General features: G+C 38.9%; 1 protein-coding gene across 1 annotated transcript; it reads left to right on the forward strand.

Annotated features, from left to right (window-relative positions):
• The first annotated feature begins 1,369 nt into the window (after positions 1–1,369).
• On the forward strand, positions 1,370–11,324 carry casp3a (caspase 3, apoptosis-related cysteine peptidase a). Its single transcript, XM_008403394.2, has 6 exons — positions 1,370–1,576; positions 1,783–1,922; positions 7,531–7,659; positions 8,388–8,563; positions 8,659–8,767; positions 8,856–11,324. The coding sequence occupies exons 1-6, from the start codon at positions 1,512–1,514 to the stop codon at positions 9,083–9,085; spliced, it is 849 nt and encodes a 282-aa protein (XP_008401616.1). The 5' UTR covers positions 1,370–1,511; the 3' UTR covers positions 9,086–11,324.
• Positions 11,325–11,678: the final 354 nt, after the last annotated feature.

Below are 11,678 nucleotides of genomic sequence, written 5' to 3' on the forward strand. Positions count from 1 at the left end.
TCTTAGCAAGCAGGGTCAACAGAAAACTGTAAAAGGACTTGAATATTTGAAATCTGATTGAAACCTTCGTGATGGCGATTTATGTAGATTTTAATATGTCTTTTTTGATCCGTTTGTCTGGATTTAACTGTTGATTCTGTGTCTTCTGGGAAATGGTTTATTTGTAATGAACCTGTAAGGGCAGGCACATATAAGCCGAATTGCTTCAGCCTGCATCTTTTTGATTCATACAACACTTAGGAATTACTTTGTTTTGAATCTTTTTGATTTGTTAGATTGCTGATTGACTAATTAAGTTTTATGTGTTTGAGTTTTTTAGACGAATAAACATCCAGGCGAGGTAAAGCAGGAAGCAGGCGGTGTCTTCCGTGAAGGAACGCCTTACCAGCGACGCGGCACTTTGCAGCTCGTTGCCAGAGGAATTGCAAACGAGGAGTTGCCATGCTAAGCATCATGCTAAGATGCTCTTGCTAAGAAACAAGCGCATCTTAGCATGACGTAATACAGCAAATATTATTGTATTTTCTGTAAGTAAATACAATAATATTTACTTACAGCACAACAGTATACCAAATATTAGTAGTTGTGTATTGGTAGATTAAGTGCAGCTTTTAGCACCCCTGTGTTCTGTGTTGTTTTATTTTGATTTTCACAAATTTGTCCTAACATCTAAACTTCACTTTGTCTTTAACTCAACCATGTCTTCGTCTTTTTGTAAAACACGATTATAGACTTCCATACTGTATACACACGTATTTACAAAAAATATTGTCCAACAATTCTTTTTCTATAATTAGACTTAAGTGCACGCGTAATAAATATCTTGTTTATGTGAACAAAAGTGCCGAATAACACTAATGCCAGAACTCCTGCCCCGTCTCCAATTCCAAGCAGCTATACCTCTTTCCAAAGAAAACTTGCCTCTCACAACATGGAGGCGCTGGCGTCTCGTTTTTACACGGAAGCTTCGCTGGCACTCACGCAGGCAAAAGAAAAATAGAACTATCACGTTTTAATTTGAAAACTTTATTGTTTTAACAATGCACTTTTTACGTTTTCTATACACTATATCAGGTTATTACGACATACATATTTATCACGTTACAATGAGAGCCCTTTAGAGAAAATGGCTCTCGTTATAAATAAACATTACATTTTGACGTTCATACACGCGATCATTTATTATGCCAACGTCGAAAATATATTGTTAAAACAACACAACCCGCCTGACTGCAGTTCAGGAGGTCTACGCTTGCGGTTCAACACTGGTTTTCCCGTGATGACTAACACGGACTAACACGGGATGTCCGCACGGAAAAAACAAGCGCATCTTATGACGTAGGCATCTTTGTTTACTGGGCGGGTAAGAGCAGCTAAATGTTTCTCCACTCGCTCTTTTCGACGTGTACGTCTGCATGCATTTTTATTTCGCAGCTGGTGCCTCTGTTAAGTGTTCAGGGCGTGTAGTTTCCCCGTCCGGGTTGGCGCTTTTTTAAATCCTGTTTAGAACTATGTCCGCAAGAAGACCAGGCCCTGAAGGGGACACCACAGACGCGAGGCAAGACAATGGAAAACAGTGAGTTTATTTATTGAGGCTGTCTGCGACCTTTATCCTGAGCAGGTCATTGTTTCTTTATCATGTTCAAGTCAGTAGAACAGACTCCGAGTCCTCTCGGAACCTCCGAGTTCCTCATTTGTCGATTTGACTTTCTGACCTGCATCACTTAATGCTGTTTTTAATCAATAAGATGATGACCTGTGGTTTGGTTTGTGCTCCTGCAGGCCAGCCGGGTCTTTGTCTGCTCCTTCGCCCACGGACGTTGATGCTAAGCCCCATGCTCACAGCTTCAGATACAGCCTCCGTTACCCCAGCATTGGCCAGTGCATCATTATCAACAACAAGAACTTTGACAGGCGCACAGGTGATGCTTTATCCTATTTCCTTTTAGCCTCTGACTCGTTCTTATGTTTTCCAGTCAGAATGAACGATACTGACTGGAAATGTCATCCAACTACTTATAGAAACATTAGAATTAGGTCACATTTTATTTTGTTCACATTCTAAATATGTTTTCCTCTAACTAAAACTATACATTAAATTTACAACGATGATCAAATCTTTTATATATGTTTACCACCTGGTTGTTTTGTTTATTAGTGTGAACAAGACTTAATTCATAGTCAGTTACTCTGCATCTTTAACACAAAAACTTAACATGATACTTTATTGATACTTTGTTGTTTACAGTTCCATTGCAGTACTAAGTTGTTCTAAATAACAGAATTTATAGATATCCACCTTGTTTTGTGGATTATTGTAATATGATTGCTAATTCTATACATGCTCTGTAAGTCGTGTATGAAATCATTTTGCAGTTTTTGCCATGTACAGTGCATGGACAAATAATTTACTCCAAAGTAAATTTCTCCTGCTTTGACTTTTTTTGTCACCATGAACTGTTTCAGATGATTAAACTAGGTTTATTATTCCATAAAGATGACCTTAGTAAATGTATAACACATAAAGTGTTATCTGTGTCTGATATTAAATAATAAAATTAATTTGATCTGACATATTTCAGTTTGACTAAAATCAAAAATAGTAGACCGTAAGGGGGCAAACACTTTATCCCAGTAGTGTATATTATAAAATACATTTTCTAAAGAACTACTAACTACTTTGTTTAGTAAAATAAATGCAAATTGATTTGTCAGGCTAGAGCACACATAACAGAATGCTTGTCAAACCTTCATTAAAGCCTGATGGGATCACCTGACATCAATATCCAAAAGTTTTTTTTTAATCTCATTCTACTGATTTCTTTCATTCTTTATGGTTTTTGATGATGTAGAACGCCCAATGTTCCTTCCTCTGATTATGTTAAAGTCGTGGAATCACTTGAGTTGCAACTGGAGCTTGTTTTGTTTGCTCTGAGTTCTTTCAGAGTAAAACTGCTGGCAGAAAGTGATAAGCAATATCTTAAATGGTTGATGTGTCTGAAAGGGTGTTGGTCTGCTGGGTTATTCTTGCAGAACCTCATTGTTTCACAACCAGTTACACTTGTTATTGCTCAAATAAGCACATTATTGATCCCTGAATTGACTCAATGTCCCTATGACTTCCTTAAAAATTAGATTCAAAATAGAAATGATTTACCTGTGATAGAAAATCATCAGATAGCAGCTGACCAATCAGAAGCATATTTAAAGTGAGATTTGATCCCAAGGCAACTGAAGATGCTTATTAAATGTGACTGATCTCTGGTTTCTGTGTGGCACCTCTAGTTAGAATTTCACTACATTATTTAAGTGTGTAACGAAGATTCAGTGTTTATTTTTCATGTCCCGGGTTCCTACGGTGTGGAAAAGTCTGGAATTTAAATTAATTATTTTCTAGGTCTTTGTAGGTAAGAAAGTAGAGTACAGAAAATATCTGTATTTCACCCTCTATTCCAATTTCCATTGCCATCTCCTTTCTTTTGTCCTTAAAAATTAGTGTCCTCTTTTATTGGTTTGTTAGGAACATTCTGTAAGTGAAAAGACTGTCAGACTGAATCTGAAGCTCGAAATTGAAGACATGATGATCAGTGTTTGTTGGCATTCATGCCCTACAGGTCAGATGTGAGTTAGATGAGAAGCTGGTGGTCTGGAGTGAGCTAGATGGTGTGATGTAGAGTTACCTCACAGTTCAGAGAAGGGTGATTGGTGCAGACTTTAACAGACAGGTTGGTGAAGGGAACAGAGGTGGTAAGGAAGTGTTGGGCAGATTTGGAATCCAGGACAAGAGAGGGACATATGTTGGTGGATTTTATGAAAAGGACATGGTTGTAGTACAAACCTTCTTGCAGAAGAGGAAGATGGAGCTGATGGTGAAGAGAACAAATGCAGAGCAGAGGACCAGATGGTGAAAACAAAACAAAGTGTTGTGGATTTTTTGAGGAGTCGAGACTCCCAGATGAGTGAACAGCTACAGCTAATGTGATTAGGGAGATGGGTAGGATGGTATCTGGCATGTCATCTGGAGGGAGTAAACCAGAAAAGCAGACTTTGTGTTGGAACAAAAACGTCAACCAAGTACAGAGAAGGAAGTTCACTAAGAATATGTGGGAAAATGAGAGGACAGGAGAAAAGGAAAAAAGACGGGGGTAGAAGGAGATGCAGCGTATGATGAAGGTAGATGTGACAAAGTACAAACAAAAGGCGTATGATGACTTGTACAATGTTGTTTGTGAGAGCAAGTGGTCTACTATATCTGTAAACACTGAAGAGTTTTTGGTTTTTACCTATTGGATTCAGATAATGGACATTGGTTAGCATGTCTGCTAAACCATGTTGGCTTGTGAAAAGAGAAAAGGAAAAACTTTGATTAAAATGGAATAAGCTCATGTTGTAAAACTACTCTTTCCTCTTAAACAAACCAGCCAAAGGCTCAGTGGCCTGTTTGCACCAAGGAGTTTAAAGGATGGAACCCTGCAAAACCCAACAAAAACAATGAAATAGATGATCAGAAATTATTTAAATTGTTTTATACTGAACTAATTTCCCTCTGCCCAGACACAAAGCCTTACTTTAGACCAGTGGTTCTTAACCTGGGTTCGATCGAACCCCAGGGGTTCGATGAGTCGGTCTCAGGGGTTCGGTGGAGCCTCTGCCGCGGAGGCAAAGACACACTTGTGTAAAGTCGTGATGACGCCCCGCTTTGCCATCATTTGCTGCAGAGGATCACGTTACATTGCTTAGCCAATCAGAGGATCACGTTACATTGCTTAGCCAGTCAGTGCTGCAGAGGAGAACTGATTGAAGGAGCTCCACTCTCAGCATGGATTTGAACTTGTCTTTAATTACTTCAGCAAAGCTCACAGTTTTTACCAAATTCTATAGTCTAAATCTGCTCCTTAGTGGCATCTTTTCGGGGTTGCTACTGCCTCTAGTGGCATGGGGGTGGTAACACAGCTAATATAATTGCATCACTAAATCAGAATACCGCAAAGTATTCTGTGTGTCGGCAGGGGGTGGCGGTGGGGGGAAGAAGGGTTCGGTGAATGCGCACATAAAACTGGGGGGTTCGGTACCTCAAAAAAGGTTAAGAACCACTGCTTTAGACATTCTTAAAAAGAAATGAGATCTCCGGTAGTGTGAGAGCCGTGCGACGGAGAACAAACATGATGGGATAATCAGAGAGAGTCTTTGCAGTTGGGGAAAATGGCGGTGTTTGCCACTCAGCAAGCTGGGGGGCGGGGGGCAGTCCAGCCTGGGCCAGTGAAAAACGTGAGTACGGTAATGGTTGCAGTGGCTGCCCAGTTAGTGGTTGGGAAAGGTTGACTTGGTTTGGGCAAACATTGGCTTGGCCCTGTATCTGTACAGCAGGCTTGTGGAGCTGCAGCATCTTCTTCCAGGAAAATGGAAGCAGTGTCGGTTCAGCAACAGGATCAGAGTCTCATTTAGGGAAATCTATAATTTAAAGATTCTTTCTGCAGAATTTTAAGTAAGCCAGACTCGAGACTTCAGCCACAATATAGTCGAAATGGCATTCTCCTTTTGGCCAGCAGAAGGACTGCAATGTTTCACCATTATAATCCCTTTGCAGTAAAGAGGGTGACTTCCTTCAAGGACAGAGTTTTTGTTAAAACAAGATGTCCCATATTCACACAGTGAAACTCCTCTTCCTCCTAGAAACTGGAACTGGGTTAATGCAGTGCATTCTGGGATTAATAGTTTTTATTCCCTGTATGTAGTTCAGGTCGTGATGGCCGGGAAGCAACAAGAGTGATGAGGAAGGATAGGATCAGGAATGAGAACACCAGAGGGATATCCTATATTAGATGTTTTAGAGATGAAGTCAGAGACCAGACTGAGAAGGTTTGGACAAGAGACGACAAGATTTGTCACGCCTGCCTGTTGTAGAAATGTCTGCCATAGATCCATTGTGAACTTTAGCATTCTCTGTGTTGAAACCATTTACCTGCATCCCCTGATACTTAATTGGGCGTTCAGACGTCCGTTCCTATGGTGACAGTTGTTGGAGAAATAACAACAAACACTTTCATTCTGTGGATTCCTGTATACCTTCCAGAGTTTGCATCCTTAGTTGTTCGTCAGAATGCTGTTGCACACACGCATGGCTTTCTGAGCGGGGGTTGGACTTCTTGAATTGCAGCATGGCGTTACGGTAGGTGTGTCTAAACTTCAAACTGAACTGGGCATGTGTGAGAAATTTCACTGAGACTAAAATGCACTTTACAAATCTGGAAGTCTTCCCTCAGGGCATTGGTTCTCAAACCTTTCATGGTGTGCTTCACACCCTTTTTAAAGGAAGCATGACAAATTCATAAGGACAAACTATACTGCTCACTGGAGTAAAGTAAAACATGCCTTGTTTGAATTTTTTCAGCTTCAAGCTGACAGTTTTCAGAAATAAAACAAAAGATACAGGTCACTGACTCTGCACCACTTGTCCGATAGTAATCGGTGAACCAGGTATGCATGACTCACACACTATTTTAACTTGGAGATGCATCCTTGGGTAGAGTAGAGTAGAGTAGAGTAGAGTAGAGTAGAGTAGAGTAGAGTAGAGTAGAGTAGAGTAGAGTAGAGTAGAATGAAGTTGAAGGTTGTGGGTTCAATTCTTTAATTCAGTACCTAAAGTTGCTCACTAATCTGTGTATCTGTGTAAGAATGTGTGCGCTTTAGTGAGCGCCTTTGTTGATTGGGAGGTAACTTGGTTATCAGCGCTACTGAACGTAGCCTCAGTCGGACAGATGGACAGATGCTTGTGGTTCTCACTGAGCAGACTCTGTCTTGAAAACCTGTCTAGCAGGACTGAAAGAGCACACTTGGTTCAATAAACACTTTTAATAGATTACTGATTGAGTCTGGTAAGCACTAGCAGCAGTTCCTGGTTTATTATGTTGTTTTATTGCAAAGTTGGACACATGCAACTTAAACATGTACGCCTGCTTAATGTGTTATTTTAGGTGGAATTGTGTATTCATTAGGCGTCGGTATATCATCTGAAACTACTGACTTACAGTGTATGTGTCTGTGGCTATTTAAAATTTCCAACACTTTCCAATTTTTAAATTTTTTGTGAAAAGTTGAAGATTTTTAACTCTTAAAAAAATTGACTCCCTTTATGATCATACTTTAAATTAGGAATATCACAGTGAGTTGGAAGGAGGTAAATGTATGTCTTTTTAAGGACAAATAATTTACGTTCACTTGATTAAAGTAAACATGAGTTTTATATTTCTTCATTGCTAATATCAGCATTTCATAGCAGGTCTTGTTGGTTCTGATTTTTGACATATTTTATTCCAGCACACAACCTGACTCAAAGCATGATGCCACCACCACCACCACAATAAATCCTTCTTAAATCTGCACTAAGTTTACCAGAACTCTCAATTGTGTATCAATCAGAACTTGTAGAAATCAGGTTAAAGTTCCCACCTTAAAAAAAATTTATATATATACAAATTATTTTTTTTATTTTTTATTTTTTCAGTCTGTTGCATCTTTTTGTCTTTTTAGGTATGAATCAGCGAAACGGCACTGACGTTGATGCAGCCAATGTGTGTAAAGTGTTTACGAAGTTGGGCTATGCAGCGAAGATTTACAATGATCAAACAACCGATCAGATGATGAAGATTTTAAGTGCAAGTAAGTACAAAATAAAACTTGTATTCTCAGATTTGAGAACCTCCCTGTTGGGAATGTTGCCTGCACGGTGCTGTGGAAAGACATTTGTCCTTTAACAGATTTCTTCTGCTTTTGTTTTTTTGTCACATAAATGAAACATTTTAATTTGAGACAAAGATAAACCTTGTAAACATTAAAAAAAAAGTTTTCAAGTGATGATTTCATTTGTTAAATTTGTAATGTTGTCCAAAGCAATGTGATCCCACGTGAAAGTAGGGCAGGGTTTCAATCAGCAGCTGACGGTGATTGATCCATTTTTTAACTGTTTTTTTAATGTATTAATTTTGGTTCAGTTTCACTGGCCAGGCCTGATTACTGCTTGAACTGTCAGGTTAATAAAGACATTAGTGAAGCAGAACCTGCCTGGTAACATGAAGTAGGCTGAAAGATCTCAGAAAGCATCAGGCCCTAATCAGGACAAACAGAAACACTGACATTTTTCAATCTGGAGTCTTGAGAAGGTTTTCTCTTAAAAAAATAAAATCATCATTTGAAAATTGTATTGTACTTATTCCGATTTATTTTTGTCTGTTATTAAGAATTGTATGATCTGAAAAATGTTAAATGCTGTAAAAAACAAACAAACTGCAAAACATCTGTAAGTGGAGCACATTTTCATTGACAGCATTACCAGCTCTGTTAATGGAAGGTAGTGACAATTCTTTTCGCTGACTTCTTTGTTTTTGTAGCATCTATACACGATCACAGCAACTCCGCCTCGTTCGTCTGCGTTCTGCTGAGTCACGGCGATGAAGGCGTGATCTACGGTACCGACGGCCCGGTGCAGCTCCAGAGCCTTACCTCATTATACCGAGGCGATCGCTGTAAAACTCTGGTGGGAAAACCCAAACTTTTTTTTATCCAGGTAGGCAAGGCCAATCCTTAGATTTTTATTTTATTTTCTTTCTTCTTGTTTGTCATGTTATTTATAGAAAATTTTGTCTCGTCCGTTCTGATTAGGCGTGTAGAGGCACTGATCTTGATCCGGGTATTGAATCTGACAGTGCAGACGAAACCACAAAGATCCCTGTGGAAGCAGACTTCCTCTATGCCTTCTCCACCGCTCCAGGTTAATTGCCCATAAGTTTTTAAACTGGTAATTATTATTATTTTTGTTTAAAAAAGTACTAATTAAGATTAATCTGTGATTGTCGTAGGCTATTACTCCTGGAGGAACACAATGACTGGTTCTTGGTTTATCCAGTCACTGTGTGACATGATCAGCAAATACGGAAGGGAACTGGAGCTTCTGCACATCATGACACGAGTAAACCACAAGGTGGCAGTAGAGTTTGAGTCTGTGTCCAATTCACCAGGGTTTAATGCCAGGAAGCAGATCCCATGCATTGTGTCGATGCTGACCAAAGAGATGTATTTCTGCCCTTGATGTTGAATTCACAGCAGAAACCTGAGCTTGGCAGACGTGATTACAGATTGGGTTGTGCTTTTCCACATGATTTCACTTGTTGGGAGAAAATGTGATGCTTCAGGATACTTTTAATTTAATAGGCTTTTCATTATAGATTTCTCACTTTGTGTTGTGTATGTCTGACATGAATAGTATTCAGTATTTTATATTACATGTGCCTGTTTTTTTTTTATTATTTTGTTTTTCAGAATTTATGTAATTATCTTTTTGAACCGTTTTCAGGCTAAACTCAAACAACAGTCATCTAGTTTCACTCTACCTTGTCGTACCTTTAAACAAAAAAATTTCATTTTTAGTCACTGAGTTTCGGTAAATTTCTTAAGGTAGTTAAGCGTTCTGAAAAGTCATGCAGATGAGCATAAAAACACTTCCTTTATAAATAGTTTTCTCAATCTTTTATACTCGATCCTATTTTGACTGATTGTGGTTCTGATCTCAGATCAGGCCTGTCTGCTCTTATAAGAGAGGATGGATTTTGCTCCTTGATCAGGGAATCACAATATTGTGAAATAGGAGTGTTAAGTAATGGGATACATTTAGTTAGCATTGCAGGATTATTTGAATTCATCCACAATAAAGGAAGGAATGAATGGCTTGTATTAGATCATGTCAGCCCATCTTGGTAGGATTAAAGTTCACACTTTGACTATGCCAATGCTGACTGATGGCTGAACGTTTATTTTTTTTATTAAAAAGCACAATTCATCACTCAGTAACAGTTATCCGGGTCCCGAAGCAGTCCCAGACCATCACACTGCCACCACTGTGTTTCACTGTGTGTTCAATGTCCTTTTTTGCTCGTTTTACACCAGTTGTCACACAACACACAGCTCTTTCAAAAAGATCCGCTTTGGTCAGACTATTTTTCCAACAGTTTCATGGATCATCAAGATGTCATTTTTTATTTTTATTTTTTTTGGGATGTTGGAGGGGATTAATTAATTCATAATTATTGAATCATGACCTCTGACCTTAGCAGAGGCGGGATGGCTTGCAGGTCTTCAGATGTTCTGAGTTCTTTTTGACGTCCTAGATGAGCCGTTAGAGCGTTGTCATAATAACTTTGGCTCTGACTGTAGTTTGATCTCATTATACAGTGAGACTGTCAGATGGTAGATGGTGGAAGTAAACCCAACAGAGTGGTTAGCTAGTTGACTTCTGATTTAACAAGTGGAGTAATTATAAACTGTATTTTGTATTCAGTAGAATTATCTTTGCCAGCGCAATCTGCTTTAAATGAGTCCAAATTCAGTAAAACTCTGTAAAGGACAAATGTTTTTTCATGACGCTGTATGCTCTATGTGGCCATCAAGACCAGGAAACTCCAACTGACCAGTTCTCAGTGATCTGTGCAACTTTACTGTTTACACTCTACACACTTCAGGGACATGCCCTTTTCAGCTAGTTTGACTTTTTGTACTTTTCTAGTTATGAACCTGCCGAAATGTATCTGCGCACAATCATATTCTGCAAAGGCGGCAAGTCTTTTCAAAGCTGTATTCTCTATTTCACCAGACATTAAATTGAATAACCATACTGCGAATGATAATGTGAAAGCATCAGCAGGCTTTTGGTGGATAATGTGTAACATAGCCAGGAGCGGCATGTGAGCTGTAACAAAGCTCGCAACTGGGGTTGTCTTTTATTTTCAGATTTTTGATTCTGTGCAGTGGAGGTGTGGGAAAATATCTTTTTTATTTTTGGGTAAATTCAAACTGCTGACTTGAGAAAGTGTTTCATTCCCAAAGAGTTTTTTTTTCTTATAATGAAATTTACATGGATGAAATTGACCAAGTCTGTGCTCTGGTTCAATTTTTTCTTTAATTGGTTACGTAAGCCATGGAAGCCATTCACCAAATGTTGTGATAATAGCTTTCTTGCCTTTAAACCTTTTGTACCAGTTTATTTAAATTATCTGAGCAAAACAAATCCATTTAGGCCTCAAGAAGGGAAACCGTCTTCTGTACTTCTACCCTTTTTTTTTAGGTTCTCGTAAATGTAAACTTTTGCACACTCTGGTTTCAGTAAGTGCTCTTTTGTGAGAATCCACTTACAATAATAACTTGTTTTAGTTTCTTCAATGTTGAAAGGTGGACAATTTTTACATTTCTAATATACAATATCACTGTTTATCAGCAGCTACATCATGACCTTGATGGAATGTTTTTGTTCTTCTAAATAAACTCTTTCACTCAGACGTTGCTTGTTTTGCTGAATTGTCAGAAGGTCGGGGTTTACCAGCACATAGAGGCAGCTGGAGAAAACATCTGGAGCCGAGTCCTGGAGGAGCTGAGCTCTGGAACAGCCACACATCTATAAGAGTAAACGTGTTGTCAGAACTAGGCAACCAGATCCTGAGCTCCAGAGCAAAACACAAAGCTGATGTTATTCCTTCACTAAGAGAGACAATGCACTTCATACAAAAACCAGGACAACATGTACAGGAACAAAAAAGGGACAAAGTAAGTACACCAAATGACTCCACAGCTTGTAGGATGATGTTTTGTAACAATTTCTCTAAGGTCATTGCTGATGGTTTCACATCTTGGTG

This window comes from Poecilia reticulata, chromosome 1, assembly GCF_904066995.2.
Source record: "Poecilia reticulata chromosome 1, P_reticulata-male-v2, whole genome shotgun sequence".
NCBI lineage: Eukaryota > Metazoa > Chordata > Actinopteri > Cyprinodontiformes > Poeciliidae > Poecilia > Poecilia reticulata.

Bases quoted from the DNA above. Each gene is read 5' to 3' on its own strand.
- casp3a (XM_008403394.2), top strand. From the start codon at position 1,512: ATGTCCGCAAGAAGACCAGGCCCTGAAGGGGACACCACAGACGCGAGG. The intron at 1,577-1,782 runs GTGAGTTTATTT...GTGCTCCTGCAG, and splicing joins AGGCAAGACAATGGAAAACA to GCCAGCCGGGTCTTTGTCTG. The intron at 1,923-7,530 runs GTGATGCTTTAT...TTGTCTTTTTAG, and splicing joins GAACTTTGACAGGCGCACAG to GTATGAATCAGCGAAACGGC.